Below are 19,335 nucleotides of genomic sequence, written 5' to 3' on the forward strand. Positions count from 1 at the left end.
CTGGACTAAACCGGTAAGAATTCGTTCCAGAAAGTTCTCCAACCGTCCATGGTATATCGCCAATTTTGTCGCCAAATGGGCGATTTCTCACCAAATGTGGCAACCCTGCCTTCTCTTGCCATTTTATGGCAACCCTAAAACTGCTTTGCGGGGAAGCCATCTCACCGCGCCTTTACATTTCAATATTTATTGCTATCTCTTTTTTTAATAAGCTTGCTTGATTCGAATTCGAATTACTTCAAGAATTCGAAATTTAGGTCCACTCCAAATAAAATTCACCCATTTTTCATGATTTATTTTTAAAATTTGTATTTTAAAATAATTTTTATAAATTTTTCAAAAAAATTTTGAATTACAACCTATAACATTTTTAACATTACGATAATGTAGATGTATTTCTAGGCACATCAGCAAAAAATTGCAGTTTCTTATTCAAAATTTTCTAAGATATACATAATTACGTATTAATAAATAAAAATTGATAAATTTATGTATTGGTGTGTTTAAAAATTTGGCATATTTGTTAGAAGCGATAACATCAAATGTGGTTTACACACTTTGTTAAAATTATTCGAAATAATGAACGATGACTTTTTCCCGCTTGTTTACATTGAAAAAAAGGAAAGGAAAACAGGTTGCCATATATTAAGAAGTTCGCCAAACGAATTATTCTTGTCGCAAACGGTAAAATATATGCCAAGATAAATTTTTGAATTTCTCTGTAAATTTCACAAAATTTAATATTTAGGCATAATTTGAGTCGTAGAATTCAAATATGGAAAAAAATTGGCCTGTCATTTCAGAAAAAGTCCTATTTTGTGTCAAAATTATTGTATATTATAACAATGCTATATATGAATCTAATATATATCCTAAGTCGTGCTTTCAAGACTGGAAAAACACAATTTGAATTTCATCAATCGGCCTAGTAGAACTGGAGATATACAACTGCACTCCCTTTTTTTCCCCTTTCTTTTTGAGCACAGAGTATGATTATTAAGACTGCTTTTTACAAGTAGGAAGTTGATTTTCATGAGAATGTGGTGTTATAATAATAAAAGTAAAGGTTTTAGTCCTTTCAAACAATGGCCAACATGCATAAAATTGTAAGGCATATTTATAACGTGGTACTGTTATGAAGTGTTTATTTTTTTAATGTTGTCAACTGCATTATGCTATTTTAGTTACTGAGAGAAGCCAAAGCAGCAGCAGACGAAAAAGACGAGCCAAGTTCTGAAGACATTGACAGAGTTAATTACAGTCAAATATTTGATGAATATCAAGGACTAGTGCATCTTGAAGCTTTGGAAATGCTTTCGAGGCAGAGTCAGGCTAAAATTCAGCGTCTCATGATAAAATATGCAAAGAATACAGAGGTTAAGAACAAACTGGAAGAGATTCAGACCATCTGTGAAAATCTTCCATCAGCTGATGATTTATCAGGTATTTTTTTTTTCCCTGAAAGGGCATATTATATATGTTGCTGTTAAATGTTTTAGATTATAAACCTTACAGGAATTTAGTTATTTTCTGAAATGTTTATTTCATGTGTCATTTGTTAGAAAATTATATTTTGTGCATATAAGTAACTATATTTTTTTTGGGGGGGGGGTTATGAATAGTAAGAGAAAGAAAGATGTTAGGCTTGAAGGAAATTCGCTAACTTGAATAGCCAAAGTTCAGTTTTAGTTAGGAATTGGTTTGATTAAAAGCATTTATAGTGTATTATATAAAGGCCTAATGTGAGTGAATGAAATGCATTTTTCTTTCAAAGTAAATACTGGACTATAAGACTGAATTTTCCAAGTTTTAATAAAGAAGCAACGTGTTTTTATAATTATGAAATCTGTTATAAATTATATAATTTTAATGATGTAGCTGAAAATATGATGGTTCTTAAAGTATGAAAAGTAATCATGCAGTTATAAGTGAACAAAATAATATAATCTTGGCCAACTTATATTATTGTTTTTGCAATTAATAATTATTAATGTTTTTTTATTTAGTATGTGTTAAAAGGGCACTTTTTGCTGGTATTAAGAAAACATCAAAACAAGAAATTTATAAATATTTTTTATGTTTATTAGAAAGAACTATGATTTAAAGGATTTTTAAAAATTTTGATGATTATGCTAAAAGCCTATAAAAACACAAAAATATGCTAATGTCTTAAAATTTATAGCAGCTAAGAATATTCTATCTCTCTCTCTCTATATATATATATATAAATTAAGAGTAAATTAATAAGCCCATTACTTGCGCTAAAGCTGCAAAGTAATAAACATATAGTTTATCATTAGAAAACTTTTTAATACCATCTCCAAGGAACAGAAATTTGATTAAAACCATAAATTATTATAGTAAATAAGTTTTTTATACAGTATTTTAATTAGTATTTCTAGACTTCTATTGTAGTAAAAAAATAAAAAAGTAAAAAGAAAAGTCCTGAATCGCAAAAATACCAAACTCAAAAGTAAACATTTTAAGTATTGAAAAAATAGTTATTGTCATTAACTGCAGATTAATTGACTTGGGGAACTAACCAATTTGCTATCAATTAACAACAACCAAATTATGCAAGAGTGTTTCATATTTCTTCCAAGTAAGTACCTAATTAATATTCTACAGAGCACGATCACAAGTCATGTACATTCTAAATCAATAGAAAGACATTAGTCCATTTTAGCCAAAAGATCTTTCATAAACAAAATAAAATTAGTAAGATAATCTTTTGTATTAAGTTCATTAAGAGCACAACTAAACGGAATCCTCACTTTACAAGAAGCATACCCTGACACTCTCAACTCCTAATTCAAAAGTCAAACAAAAGTGATACATTATTTAATATTAAAAAGTTAAATTCAAAATTAAAAGAAGATCAAAATTTACATAATCTTTTAAATTAAAGTTTAACAAAAAAGTAGTTAATTAGACATTTAAAGATCAAACTCATGAAGGAAATTAAAATCAACTTTACATGTCTGCAAAAACTTTAAAACGAAATGTTTGTAAATGCAATTGTATTCAGGGATGAAATGTAAAAAGGGTTATCGTTAAAAATGTTAACACTTAATGCGATTTTACACAGTTTAGCCTTAAATTGGCAAGAAAAAAAATTTCTTGGAGATAATATATTGATAGTAGGCTGTACTAAAAAAACACTAAAGTTGCCATTAAATTATAATGAAAGTTCTAAATAAAGTAATTAAGAGTAAGCTAATAAGCCCATAACTTGCACTAAAGCTGCAAAGTAATAAACATATAATTTATCATTAGAAAACTTTTTAATACCATTTCCAAGGAACAGAAATTCAGTTAAAACCATAAATTATTATAATAAATAAATTTTTGATACTCTATTTTAATTAGTATTTCTAGATTTGTATTGCAGTAAAAACCATAAAAAGTAAAAAGAAAAATCCTGAATTTAAAAAAAAAAAAAAAAAAAAAAAAAAAACAAACCAAAATCAGAAGTAAACATTTTAAGTATTGAAAAAGTAGTTGCTGTCATTGACTGCAGATTAATTGACTTATCAAGGGGAACGAACAAATCTGCTATCAATTAACAACAAAAATGCATTATTTAGTATATTATCTCCTTTGATAAAGGTAGTTAGAATTCTGTTGAAATGAAGTAATTTGTAAGCATATTTTTAAAATTTTTTTAAATATGCTTATAAGTTACTTCATTTCAATAGAATTCTACCTACCTTTATTGGAGGAGATAATATACTAAATAATCCATTAGTAAATAAGTTATTATTTTATTACTTTGCAGCTTTTAGTATTAGGCAATTTATTATGATTAATTAAGTTGTTTACTTATATAGGTATAAGTAAAAAATTAGTATGTATGAAAAATATTCTCCATCAGCATGTGAATCCCTCTCTTTTCTGTTATTGCCAAAAAAATTCTATATAATGCTTTATATTTTTGTTAAAGAAATCATGATTGCATTGTGTTTGTAAGCATATATTAATCACATAAAAATTGAATTTACTGATTGTTAAAATCCTTAGCATGGCCAGTATAGCTTGGCTTTTATACAATTATATTATGCATATTCTTTAACAATTACACCAAGCATTTCATTGAAGATTTTAATTGTATCCAACTTATGTATAAAATAATAAAAAGTAAGATATTTGTTGTAAATAACTATTTAAAATTTGTCATTTAATTTAATGTAAATTTATTCCCCAGAATGTGAAAAATTGGAAAACTTTGAACTGGAGCTTAAAAAATATGCTGTGCAGTTGAATTTGCCTTTGAATGTGGATAACATTGTGAAGGTATTTCTCTCTATAAGTATAAAAATCATTAACTTCTAATGGAAAAGCTTTTTATGTTCCCCCCCCCCCAAATAAAAAAAGTGTATTTATTTTTTAAAGTAAATAAATTGTACATATTTTATTTTCAACCATAATGTAATTAATATTCTATTATGTTGTCATACATGCATTAATAATCTTTTTAAAATTTAACAGTATTTAAAAAATGAAAAAAATTCTTTGTGAATTGCAGGTTCAAAGAAAAATTGATGCAGACATCAAGAAACATTCAAATTTAACTGAAATTAGTGAAGCCACTCCTGAAGTAAGTGGAAAAAATAACATTTTTTGTTGTTGTTTGTTTTAATATATAATTTTCTTCCCATCAATCTGAAGCATTGCTCAACAATAAAATTAAGAATTAATAAGCTTATGGCATAAAAAATAGTAATTTGTTTTAATGTCATAATTATCCTTTTTTTATTAATTTTTATTGTTGTAAAATAGTAAGATTCCTGAGAGTGTTATCAAAATTGTAATTGAATGTAAAAATTTACTGATGCTATATACGCTCATGTGCAAAATTATTTTTACATGCATGAAATCATGGATGTCTCCGAAAACGTGAACAGTAATTTTATGAATTTGTGTGAATGACACATAACGTCGTAACGTAGAAACAAAAAAGGAAAAAATTAACAGTGCTGCTTATGATAAAAAAAAATAGCATGAAACAATAAAAATAGTAATAGTATGTTACCAGAAGAACTCAAGGGGAGAGGGAAAAAAGAAGTCAGAAGGAGTGTGATTACCCGACTTGAACAAGCATATCACGATGGCAATGACATTTTTAACCATTGTTTGAGGAATAAACCACACCTCCAGCAATGCTGTTTTCAGGACATTAACATCTCTAGAAAGAGGATATCTTCATACAACTGCTTTTCCAAGGTAGTCCCATAAATTATCTGTCGGGTTTTAAGATCAGGAGATTTTGGAGGCTACTGTAGTTGCTCAGTGTCTTCACTTTCAAGGAATTCGTCGACAAAGGTTGCCTGATATGCATGAGCATTATCAACCATAAATAAAAAGTCAGATCCATATGTGCACTGCAAAAAAAAAAAAAAAAAAAAAAAGGGAGACAGTTCTATATTTCCCGTTTTACTGGGCTGATTGATGAAATTCAACTTGCATTTTTCGTGTCTCGAAAGCACGACTTAGGATATGTATTAGATTTATATAAAGCATTGTTTTAATATAGGTATTTTGACACAAAATCAGACTTTTTCTGAAATGACATGCCAATTATTTCCATATTTCGATTCTACAACTCAATTATGCCAAGTTTGAGTAGTTTTTAAAAAATTAGCTTTCAAAATTTTAGCTCCTTAATTGTAATTGAATTTGATATATATTTATGAATATCTCTCTTTTTATTAAATGTGTTTGATTCTTCCTTTCATATTTCAAAATTTAGGTTCATTCCAAATAAAATTTGCCCAGTTCTTATGATTTATTTTTAAATAATTTTTATGAATTTTTTGAAAAAATATTTTAATTATAACCTATAAAATTTTTGCCATCTTCTTAAAGTATATGGATTTCTAAGCATCCTTGCAAAAAATTAGAGTTTTTTTATTCAAAATTTCCTGAGATATATGTGAATTTACATTTTGGTGAGCTTTGAATTTAGGCGTATTTATTATAAGCGATAATAAGAAAATGTGGTTTATGCACTTTGTTGAAATTATTTGAAAGTATTAACAATGACTTTTTTTCCGCTTCTGGGTAATGATATAAAGGAAAGGAGAATAGTTTGCTATAAATTAAAAAGTTCGCCAAGTGAATTATTCTTGGTGCAAACTGAGAAACATATTCCAAGAAATTTCTCCATAAATTTCTCGCCAAAAATTACAGAATCTAATATCTAGGCATAATTTGAGTCATAGAATTGAAATATGGAAAACATTTGGCATGCCATTTCAGAAAGAGTTCGATTTTGTGTCAAAATACCTATGCTAGAACAATGCTATATATATAAATCTGATATATATCCTAAGCCATGCTTTCGAGACATGGAAAATGCAATTTGAATTTCGTCAATCGACCCAGTAGAACAAGAAATATAGGACTGTCCCCCCCTTTTTTTTGCGCAATGTACCTTTGTAAAGTCTCGCATAAGATTCTAAAGACTTTATTCTAAGATCTGTGGCTTGTCTCAGATCCATTCTTGAAAATGTATAGGGGCATATGTCTTTTGTTCATTATTTTTCCCTGATCAGTCATACCTGCATTATCAGAACAGTTACGTTGCATAATGTTGAAAAGGAGATTTTCCATTCCAGACTTCCTCTAGATGTAAAGAGGTATAGAATTGGATGTTAAGTTGAACCTATAGAATTGGATGTTAAGTTATTACTGATGAGTTGAACCTCAACTCATCAGTAATAAGAACATGGGACTGTTGGAGTTCACTCCAGTTCTATATTTGCACTAATTAAAGCAATCCCTCTTTTATTGTGAACACAGTGAAGCACACATCCTTGGCTTTCTGGCATAAAGACCTTTTTCATAAACCTTCTATGTATGGTTTGTCATGATACAACAGTTCCAATGGCAGCTGAAAGCTCTGAACTGAGCTGCCAACCAGTCACTTTCCTGTTATAATGGAAGTTATTGCCAGATGTTGATCTTGAGAAATAGTTATTATTTATTTATGACATTGTGTAAACCTTTTTATAAGAGTTTGAGTTATTTCGATACCATAGAGACTTTTGTCTTGAAATATTCACACATCTCACTGCTTCTCCATAACTGTCTGCCCTGCTTCTAAATGGCTGATGATTTGCTATTTTTCACATTCTTCCAAATGATACTTCAGAGTCATAATAAATTGTTTTGAGATTTTACACACTGAAATCAAATGTTGTATTGAAGAAATTCTCTCAGATATTCATTTTGTGCAAAGTGCTTGATTAACATCAAATAACATAATGCCTTGATTTGCATATCAGAAACTGTTTGATTTGTTTTGATTGGATAATGCGAATTAGGCTTATCTTTCACACATTCCCTGCAAAAAATAGATTACATTGATTGGATATTTCATGGAATAACAGTACGTTATGTAAATATAAATTTGGATGTGAGTGTATATCTTACTAATTAAATTCTAGCAGTTATATATAAGTGCTTAATTTTTTTAATCTGAAATGATAATTTTTTTCCCTCAACTATCATATCGATTATCCAGGGTATTCAGAAAGGTTTCATAACAAAGTATTCATGTAATGGTTTGTCACAGAGCCACAGTTTTAATTTAAGAAACAGATTCATTAAGGTAGACTTTCAGAGCGAACTTATATACAAATACTAAAAAATTATACTACCAAAAATATTCAAATTTTATCTCATTTGATGAACTTCTATTCATAAAATAATTTCTCTCTCAAAAGAAAGAGTACTTTCATAACTTTCAAATGTTTTAGCTGCATATTTTTGTAACCATATGATTTAACAACTTTTGATTTATAGCAACAGTGTAAAATGTGTGCACAAATAGTAAAGTATTTTGTCTCTTAAGAAGTGGTATATACTACAAAAATATGCAAGTAAATAAGATATTTAAAAAATGCTATAAAGAATACAGGACCTTTAACGTATAATGCTGCTTTAAAAATTTTACCTTTATATATATATATATATATACATGCATATATATATACATATATATATAATGTTGTATGATCTTAAATCCATTTAGTGCGAATACAAGTTATTATTACTTGTGCAAATGCTGCAAAGTTAGTTAATAATAATGTATTTCCTAAACAGTATTGATTAATTGATTATATTATCTCCTAAGTTTAATTAGAATTATTTTAAAAGTGTGAATCCATACTGGTAAGTTATATTTTGAAAGATGTTTTGAAGTAATTTGAAAGCAAAATGTTAATAATGTTTTAACGGGGACTGGAGTTAAATCATCACAAAGAATAAAATTTCAATTGTAAAAGGAAAAATTAAAACATGTAATCATTGTCATTGATCGGAAATTAGTTGACTTTTCAAGGGGAACAAACCAACTCCCGTTCAATGAACAATAATTGATAAAAATACGTAAATACGAAAGTGTTTCGTCTTTACTCGAGTTATAAGTTAAAGCCAAACTGGCAATTCTAGTCAGGCCAAATATTTCCGCGTATAGAAGGAATTATGAACCAATGCTGATACTCAAAGTACTTATTCTTATTAAGCATTTTAGTCAATTCAATTTGGAGTAAAAGTCAATTACTGTAGAGAAATCCTATTTAACTCGAGTAACCGTCCCCGACACTTTCATGTTTATGCATTTGAGTACTATATTATTTGTAGAAATTAAACATTGGAAATTGTCATTATGAAATCGAATTCAAAGTAAAGTTGAAATAAACATAGAAGATTTAAGAAACAGATTCATTAAGGTAGACTTTCAGAGCGAACTTATATACAAATACTAAAAAATTATACTACCAAAAATATTCAAATTTTATCTCATTTGATGAACTTCTATTCATAAAATAATTTCTCTCTCAAAAGAAAGAGTACTTTCATAACTTTCAAATGTTTTAGCTGCATATTTTTGTAACCATATGATTTAACAACTTTTGATTTATAGCAACAGTGTAAAATGTGTGCACAAATAGTAAAGTATTTTGTCTCTTAAGAAGTGGTATATACTACAAAAATATGCAAGTAAATAAGATATTTAAAAAATGCTATAAAGAATACAGGACCTTTAACGTATAATGCTGCTTTAAAAATTTTACCTTTATATATATATATATATATACATGCATATATATATACATATATATATAATGTTGTATGATCTTAAATCCATTTAGTGCGAATACAAGTTATTATTACTTGTGCAAATGCTGCAAAGTTAGTTAATAATAATGTATTTCCTAAACAGTATTGATTAATTGATTATATTATCTCCTAAGTTTAATTAGAATTATTTTAAAAGTGTGAATCCATACTGGTAAGTTATATTTTGAAAGATGTTTTGAAGTAATTTGAAAGCAAAATGTTAATAATGTTTTAACGGGGACTGGAGTTAAATCATCACAAAGAATAAAATTTCAATTGTAAAAGGAAAAATTAAAACATGTAATCATTGTCATTGATCGGAAATTAGTTGACTTTTCAAGGGGAACAAACCAACTCCCGTTCAATGAACAATAATTGATAAAAATACGTAAATACTAAAGTGTTTCGTCTTTACTCGAGTTATAAGTTAAAGCCAAACTGGCAATTCTAGTCAGGCCAAATATTTCCGCGTATAGAAGGAATTATGAACCAATGCTGATACTCAAAGTACTTATTCTTATTAAGCATTTTAGTCAATTCAATTTGGAGTAAAAGTCAATTACTGTAGAGAAATCCTATTTAACTCGAGTAACCGTCCCCGACACTTTCATGTTTATGCATTTGAGTACTATATTATTTGTAGAAATTAAACATTGGAAATTGTCATTATGAAATCGAATTCAAAGTAAAGTTGAAATAAACATAGAAGATTATAAAAAAAGATAATAATGCAAACTTTGTAAAAACAAATCAAAGACAATATAAAAATAATATAAAAAATAATATAGAAAATAATATAAATAAGATCAGTGAATGCACATGAAGATATAAAGGCCAGAAAAGGTATTAAGTAACTTACATTCTTTCTAGTGGGGGAGTTGGCAAAGTGTTCTCTTCGTGTCTGACTCAGAAGTGTAGGGTGTCCGAAAATTCTTAGCGGCAGTAGGGGCTTTGAATAATATCAGTCGGTAAGACTTGGGTGAAGTAATTTATGGTAGTGGGTGGGACTTGGAGTATATATATATACATATACATATACACATATATATATACATGCATACACACACTCCCAGATTATCAAAGAAGGCAAAATTACAAACATGACTATTACTCAAAATATTAATGTAGAATTTAATGAAACTGACCCACAATATACAACACATAGTAAGGAATAAAATAACATGAAAAGAAATTACCAGACAATTATGATGTTACAGAAATTTGCATACATATAAAATGAACAAATTGGATGTGTCAGTTCGGTACAAGAAAATTACCTTCAATATCAGTATGATCTCCCATAAGTGCAATACAACACATATAGCAATGTGTGATGTTGTCAGTTTTGCAGTCTATGAGTTCCATAGGAAGTGACAAGCATTGTTTTTGCAAAGCAGTTGTAAGCGTGGCAGGGTTCTGAGGAGGAGGATTGAGAGTAGCTATATGTCTTCCTAAAGCATCCCAAGCATGCTCGATAGGATTCAGGTCGGGGGATTGAGCTGGCCACTCCATGCGTTGAATTGGTTGCTGCTGAAGATAATTATTCATGATGCATGTCCCGTGCAGTCTAATATTGTTGTTCTGTAGCAGGAAATTATCACCTGTTGCCGCAGCATAGGGCGCACATAAGCATAAAGGATGTCATCCCTATAGGCCTGAGCATTCATAGTTCCACATGGAAAGACAATGGAGGTTTGTGCGTCCACCCAAAAAGTTACTACCCCAAATACAGACACTGCCTCCTGTGTATGCATTTCTTTCATGGATGTTTGATGGATGATAGCAGGTTCCAGGTTCTCTCCAAATCATATAATGCATATTATCACTTTGGGGACTAAACCTGGACTCATCCATAGAGAAAACAGCCCTCCAATAATCATTTGTCCAGTGGGCTTGTAGATGTACCCAACTCAAACATCCCCTTCTGTGACATGATGTGAGTAGCATGCAAATGACTGGTTGCCCTGCTTAAAGACCCCCTTCATGAAGCCTTCTGTGCACGATTGACGTTAACACCAACCTCCCAGTGTCTGCAGTAAAGGAGGATCTGATTTCCGTTGGAGTTGAATTTCTGTTTCTTTGTGTGCATAACAACAAATATCGGTCATCAGCACTCATCACAGTGGTTGGCCATCCTTAGCTGAACCTCTTGGATCTGTGGTTAGAAATTGTTACCAAAGTCTTTGAACCACACAAGGACTTCCATTTAGCCACCTGGCTACTTCTGTCTGACTTTATCCTGCCTCTAGTCTTGACTTATGTTTTAATGAGTTATTGCTATTTTTGTGACTTTTCCTTAATTTTTGGAAACCGGTATGTGCAGTTATGTCGTAGAAATATAAAGAAAAGTTGATTGCATAAATGTCGAGGTGTGAATGAAGAGCAAAACTGGCATTCAAGGCAGATTAAATATTAATTTTTAATTCAATACAAATTTTTTTATCCACAGATTGACACACTATTCATGCTTTTTCAAGAACATTTACATTTTTGATATTGTTATGATAGGAAGAAAGCAGCAAGTCATTGTCTTAGCAAGAAGAGAAGAAGCAATGTGCACAGTTATTCAATATGCCTGCTCATTAAGAGAAAAGCTTCGGTTCTCGAAATTTGAGTTAAGTTCTGAATTAGCTATGTCATCATTGTTATGTAAAAGTCATATGATAGGAAATATGCAGTCTAACATTCTTGCTGTTTTTAGAACAGAAAGAGGAAATGCCCAAATTAAAATAAGGAATTAAAGGGCTATTGCTACTTAGAATTTTGATTTACATATTTTAATCTTGCACGTATATCTTTAAAAATAATTAAATGTTACTTTATATTACAGGAAATTTATAGATCTGCCATTCACAGTTTAGCTGAATTTACATCAAAATGTATTGAAGCATTCCAAAAAGTTGCAGAGCTTATTCTTGTACAATCAACTATAGAACAAAATTTAGAACAATGTGCCACTAATCTCACTGGGTAAATATATATATATACAGTTATACCTATTTTTCAATTCTAGTTTCATATCTCTTTTATTTTACTCACATGATGTTTAATTACCATACATTTCTAAAATTTATTTATTTAGGATGACAACCGTGATGTGCTTGGAAGTTGATAATCTATCTTCTAGGTACCACAGGTGTTTGGATTCTTTACAGGTTAGAAATTGTATGAATATTTTCGCTTAATGTTTTATTTTGAGTAATACTTTTTTATACTTAAGTATTATTATTTCACTTTATAGGGTAATTCTGAGAATCCTGTCCAGTTCAAAGCAGAAGATATTACTTTTAAAGTTACAAATCTTTATTTAGAGGTATGAATTTTAATTACAATAATAATGTACATTATTGATAATTTGTAATACACATACAAACTAATATACTATTAAGAAAATTGCAGGAAAAAAAAGGGTGAATACAGTGGAACCTTGAGATATGAGTTTAATTCGTTCAGCATTGAGCTCGTATAGCGAGTTTTCGTATCTAGAAACAAACTTCCCAATTGAAAATAATGGAAATCCAGTTATTCTGTTCCACACCCCCAAAAATATCAACATAAAAAATAAGTTTTTCTAATAAATAACACTGGTAAATAATATAACTATAGTTTACCTTTATGAAGAGTCCTGACTGCTGATAGGGATACATGCCATCTCATCTTCAGTCGATGCACCTGGTATTTTGCAGAGAAGGTCCAGTACAGATTCTCAGCCTTAGTGCTTCCGACACCAAATCGCCTTTTAACTGCTTCTCGTTAATCCATACCAACAACAGTTTCTCATCATCTGCTAGGTGTTTTGGATGGTACCTGGAAGTAACAGTAAGGCCTTTGGCCACACCAAGTTTCTTTATTTATTCCATCTTCTTCAGAATAGTACAGATCGTCGATGTCTCGCAGCCATAAGTCTTCACCAATTCCGTCACTCTTAGACCACGCTTATGTTTATCTATGATTTCTTACTAATTTCAATGGCCACTGCTTCCTTTATTTTGCAGCACTATCTGAGGCAGCCATCTCCTTGGGAGGCATCATGAAATAATCATTTTTACGTTAAACGTAAAAAACAACTCGCACACGCACAAACACATAGATCAAAGAACACTGAGTGATCTAACGAGAGGATTCACCGAGTCAAGCCGGATGGGGAAACAATGCACACATGGCAACAGCTTGGCTCGTTGCTCGAGTCAGTGTTCTATTTGGAATGAATTTTTCGCTTATACTTTCCTCATATCTCAAGGTTCCATTGTATTAGATAAATGCTGGAAGGAGGAGAGAAAAACATATTTGCATTTGCATTCTGAAAACTTATGTTAAAATCTTACATCTCAGGGAGGATAGTACTATTAAATTAAAAAGAAATAATTTTAACTGATAAAATAAAAATAAAAAAAAAATAATAGGCATTTTTTAAAAAAATAATATAATTTGGGAAACATCAAAATATTACATAGCATTGTACTGCAGTCGTGTTCATGAAATGAAACAATGTACTTCATATGACTTATAGATTGAGTTTATAGCAGACATAGGTGCAGTGAGAAATGCAGAGGGTATTTACACATTTTTGGAACAATTTTAGGGTTACTTAATTAATGCTTTGAATATAAAGAGTATTTTTTTTTAATGTTAAGTCTGATAGCCTTTTTTCTGGTCTATTTAAGTCTGCATCATGATTTCCATGATAGGTCTTTTTATAAAATTTCCATTCTCTTCCACTACTTTCCAGAGTTTATCAATCATGGTTGGTTTGCACTTGGAAAGAGCTCAAAACACCAAAGGTCCATAGGTGAAATGTCAGTGAACTTGGCAGGAGTATGTTGAAAAGGTATATATGCAATACCTGTATCACTCTTCATTTCTTCAAGGAATGCAGTGGTACATTTTGAAGTATGACTTGTTGCTGAACATTCACTCTTTAAAAGTCATTGGAATTTCTTCTGTAAATATCGGATGTAAAACTTTTAGTACATTGAGTTGATTTTAACATTTTCTTCCAGTTTTCATAATTTTAATTTCTCAGTGTAGAAGAATTCTGTGGCAATCATAAACCTTTTACAATGCTTACTTTCTTTGTATTGACAGAACCAGATTTATACATTTTCCCCTCTGTTTTCAATAATAAATGAACCTTTTCTCATTGCAGTCGTTTAGATAAATCTATGCTTCATCAAGGTTACCATGTTTTACCCTGGTAAATAGTTTTCATATAAGATTCTACAAATTGTTCTGCATTGAGACACATGCCTCGACTGGTTAACATTGTTTTTTTACCTTTTTCAAGTTGCAAATCTTGGTTTATTATTTTACTTATTGTTGCTACAGATGTGTTTAAAGACTTTGCAATGATTTTTGCATTGATGGATTTTCTGTTGCTAATCAATGATAACCAACTCTAGAAACATTAGGAAGAGTACATACCTTTTTCAGGCATCTTTTCAGTCTTCTTTCCACGTGAGAGTAATGATTGAGTTTCCCTCTTTCTGATTAATAATGTTGCAAATTTTGCACGTATAAATTTTAATACCATGTATTTTACAATGTTTTTGAATTACGGAAAAGCAATGTTTCTCTTCAAAATGTGCAAAAACATAAACTGTATAAAGTCCATAAACTGTATTCTAAATATAATTTTTCTCAGATAAAAAAGGGGCGAAGAGAGAGAGAGAGAGTCTGCAGAGAAAATGAAATTTGGTAAATGAAAATTATTAAAAATATGATGTCAACTTAGCAACTTTTTGCGTAAATAATTAGTTTAGTTTTTCCTACGTAACTGATGCAAGGACAAAATCATACAGAGATGAAAGATGACCATAAGTTATTTAATTAAATACAAACAGGGTCATCAGATAAAATTTTTGTTTTTTTCTGATGCACGCTACAACTAAGTACTCATAGTGCCATACTGTAAAATTTGAGGTACATCAGCAGTATAGGTACAGTTAAGTACAAGTGGATTGCCAGAATTTCAGGTTGTACAGGTATGAGAATGCTGCCAACGTATTAGTCTTTTCTGCTGCCCTGATAATTGTTCAAAAAGCTGTATCACTAGTAATAAGTCATAAAAATGGCTAAAAGTTAAAAGCTGCTTAAAATTACTCCACATGCAATTTAAATCAATGAAATAACTTATTATTAAAAATGTATGCAGAAATGTGATTTCTGTTTTCCTATAAGAATGCTATTTCTAAAATAAAACATTTTTGTTTTGATGAAAACAGTATTCAAGGGCAGAAAGCTTCAATTTGGCCATGCCTGATATATACTGAAAGACCTTTCTTCTTAGTAAAGCAGACTGCAATACTGAGAGGAAAATTATCTTAAATCTTCCTGGGCTTTGCAAGCTTAAAGACAAAAATTTTTAATTATGTTTGAACCATTATACAAATTCTGTTATTGTGCTTTGAACCATTTCAAATCATATATAGTGTTTCAATAAATTCATTCAATATATTTTACTAATTAGTTATTAATGGTTATAAGCATGATATTTTATTCTTATTTTTACTTCATGTAACGCAGAGAGGTAAGACAGCATTAATATGACTTGTACCTGATTTAAAGCATGTAAATGGAGAAAAATATTTAAAATATCAGTTTGTATTTGAAGCAGGTAGTTTAAATATACACTCTTAGAGAAAAAAAAAAAAAAAAAAAAAAAAAAAAAAAGACGCACTGAGAAGATATAAAGCAGATTGGACACAAATTGGTATGCATACAGGCTTTGCCGGAACAAGCAAAATTTTACATTTTGGCTGCCAATGAATGAACAATAGTCGCTACAGCGCATCTGATCTGCGTAATTGGTAGGATATTTAAGAGGAGAAATTACGATTCCATGTCATAAATTCTTAAGGAATTTCATTCCGTGTACTCTGGTAGACAGTAACTATGCCTCGCATACAGGTGCACGAACAATATGCGCAGATGTCAGAATTTGAGAGAGGTCGTGTAGTTGGTCTTATCGCCAAATAGCTCGACATTTGAGCAGGAGAGATGCCACTATTATACGATGTTGGCAAGAATGGGTGAACCATGGCCACATACAGTGTCAAGAAGGAAGCGGTAGGCCTAGAGAAACGACAGAATGTGAAGTCCGAGCAATCGTCAGAGCGGCACTCGCAGCATCAGATGCATCATTATCATTAATTGTACGTGCAACTAGTGCTTCAGTGACCACAAGGACATTCAAAGACAGCTTACAGAAAAGGGGCTGAGGTCACAACGGCCCTTGCGCTGACTACCATTGACCTCTGTACAACGTCAAGCCCGTTTGCAGTGGTGTCGGGCTCATTTGCACTGGAATGTCACTGACTGGAGTAGAATAGTCTTCAGTGATGAGTCCCACTTTGAACTGAGCCCTGATGACCAGCGAAGGCAAGTCTGGAGACGCCCCGAACAGCTTTGCGATACCAACTTGGCTGTCTTCGGGCAGACAGGCTGACAACCAGGAGTGATGGTCTGGGGTGTCATTTCATTTCATAGTAGGACCCCTTTGGTTGTCATCCGTCGCAACCTTACAGCACAGCGGTACATCGACGAAGTTCTAAGGCCCGTTGTGTTGCCCTTCATGTCATGCCACCCTGGGCTTACATTTCAGCAAGATAATGCCCGCCCCCACACTGCACGTTTCTATTGCTTGCTGGACATTACCTTGGCCAACAAGGTCGCCGTATCCCTCTCCTGTTGAGCATATTTGGAGCATTATGGGCAGGGCTCTCCAACCAGCTCGGGATGTTGACAATCTAATGTGCCAGTTAGACAAAATTTGGCACAATATCCCTCAGAAGGACATCTGCAACCTCTGTCGAGCCGAATAACTGCTTGCATAAAAGCCAGACGTGGACAAACGCATTACTGACTTTGTGAAGCTCTATCACTTTAATAAATCATCCAATTTTTCTCAAACTGTAATTATTTGTTTTTCTGTACATGTACATAAATTCTACCGATTTTCGTCCCATTCGAATAACTCCTCCTTGGTGTGTCATCTTTTTTTTTGTCTAAGAATGTATAATATGATCAGAATTACTGCATAAACAAAAGTAATCAAAGTTATTTCAGTAAGCAAGTGCATTGATTGTTTGATAATTTTAATTTTAAAAACTAGTGACAGCATTATATAATCATTAGTTATGAATTATATATTCATGTGTATGAACAGTAGCCATGTATTCTTATGACAGTGTATAATACTAAAGATTGATTTTCAATATTTTTAGGCTGGCAACAGCAACAAGTACATTCAAGATGCATACATGCTGTTGGTACCAGTGCTACAGTTCTCTCTTTTAGAAAACTTACAATAAATTAAATTTATGAATTTATATGGTGCCATTGAAATTATGTTTGATCCAATAAATTTGAATATAATGCTTGCTTAATTGTATAATTACAATCACACAAAATTTGTTTCTTTATCATACAACATATGATTTAATTAAAATATCTATGTACTGAGTATCCTATTTTTTGTCCAATGGAACAGAGTAAAAATTTTCCACATTTATGTCTATTAACAAAATTTATTACTTATGTCCAAATCAGTGCATGCTAAATGCACTGGTAGGGAAAATTAAAGGAACAACTATGAAAAGGTACTGTGTTAATTCTATCAAGTGAAATCCCATATAAGGTAGTTATCTGGTAGCTCAAGGTCAGTGTTATTGCATAGTCCAATGGAATTTTTTGCATGTGTGGAAAGGAGTGCAAGGAGATGCTTCTGATTCTAATTTCCAAAATTGTGTGAATAATTTAGGTTAAAATAACACACCGAACAAAGATTAATTTTGAAGTCAAACAACAAAAATCAGCATTATATTTGCAAATTATTCAGGACTAGTTTCAATGGTTATTACAAAGTCCAGGAAAATTTGCAAATATAATACTGATTTTTGTTGTTAGACTTCTAAATTAATTGTGTGAGTAGTTGAATAAAATATTTGCCAGTAGAAGATTAAACATGTTGTTGAGAAGACTGGGAGTTTGAAAGTAGACAAACACTAACATAGATCCTGTAAAGATCTAAAGTAGCCAAAAGCACCATGTCAAAAATCTGAAATGGTTGAAAAATACTGGTAATGTATAGACAATTATGTCAAGGTTGAAAATGTACCACAACAGACTCAGAAGTTATTTGGCAACAACTATTAAAAGAAATAGACAACTAACATCAGCTCAGTTTGAATAGGAGTTACCTGTGGCTACAAAACCCTGACTACTTGAATATACCATGGGTAGCAGATTGCATGAAAGCAAGGGGTCATTTGGAGTGTTACAGATCATCAAGATTGCAGTACTATGGATTGGAGCATTCCATACAACTTGTTTTTATATATCTCTAAAAAGTATATAACACCAACTTTTCTTTATCCCACTTTATATCACATTTATTTCTTCATTTTGAAGACATGTCAGGCGTTAAAGATATTGTTCATGTTCCATGTTCATAGCTCCGCCACTTCATGTTTCCTACCACTGTATTCAGCATAACACAAAATGAAATCTTTTAAATGAGTCGCGAATAAGTTTACTATTCTAAAAAGCTAAGTAAGGCCTTCATTATCAAAATACTAACGTAATTAGAAGGTTGTAAACCTATTTAATCTGCGATTACATTGATTGGTGCCAACAATGAAAGAGGTAAACAAAATTTTGTATCAAACTCATTAGATAATTCCTTATGAAGTATTAAATCCAGTTTTAATAATGATTAACTTGCATTTCATTGGTCAGCTTATGAAAAGTTAAATTTTAATATCAGCTGCAGTTTGTGCGTTTTCTAACAGCTTGTCAGAAATTAAGAGATTTTATTGAAACCTCATGAATTTGAAAGAAAGTATGGCCTATTACTGTGATGACATCAAGAGTTGTTGAAGCAGTAACTTGAGTCCATAAGACACTTAGCAGTTTTAACATGCCTCATAATACTGATGAAATTACAAAGGTATGTACGGCTAAAGTTGGCATGGAATTTGAATGCTTCCTAAATATACTGTACGACCTTTTTGCATCTCTAACTTGTATGGCATTTGCAACTATATATTCTTATGTAAAAATGGTTTGGTTTTGTATTCCTGTCTTCTTAAAATCTGATTTTATAACATAGGAGCACGTGCTAATTTGAAATTGAATATTAGGTTAAATTTAGTTTTGACTGATGTTGGTTTTATGGAAAAACCATTTATTTTATATACAAGACTATCGTAC

At 30.9% G+C, this 19,335-nt stretch overlaps 1 protein-coding gene across 1 annotated transcript in view; it reads left to right on the top strand.

Moving 5' to 3' along the window:
- The window catches only part of LOC118191722 (protein FAM114A2-like), a 45,645-nt gene extending 28,140 nt beyond the window's left edge, over positions 1–17,505 (top strand). The window contains exons 6-12 of the mRNA XM_085825945.1: positions 1,185–1,443; positions 4,205–4,293; positions 4,526–4,597; positions 11,957–12,096; positions 12,209–12,281; positions 12,368–12,439; positions 17,349–17,505. Coding sequence (XP_085682071.1) covers positions 1,185–1,443; positions 4,205–4,293; positions 4,526–4,597; positions 11,957–12,096; positions 12,209–12,281; positions 12,368–12,439; positions 17,349–17,435 — 792 coding nt within the window. The 3' untranslated portion in view covers positions 17,436–17,505. The remainder of the gene's footprint in view (positions 1–1,184; positions 1,444–4,204; positions 4,294–4,525; positions 4,598–11,956; positions 12,097–12,208; positions 12,282–12,367; positions 12,440–17,348) is intronic.
- The last annotated feature ends 1,830 nt before the right edge of the window (positions 17,506–19,335 follow it).

The sequence above is a fragment of the Stegodyphus dumicola genome, chromosome 10 (genome assembly GCF_044657685.1).
Source record: "Stegodyphus dumicola isolate Sdum_Otavi_A_Nest chromosome 10, ASM4465768v1".
Classification (NCBI taxonomy): Eukaryota; Metazoa; Arthropoda; class Arachnida; order Araneae; family Eresidae; genus Stegodyphus; species Stegodyphus dumicola.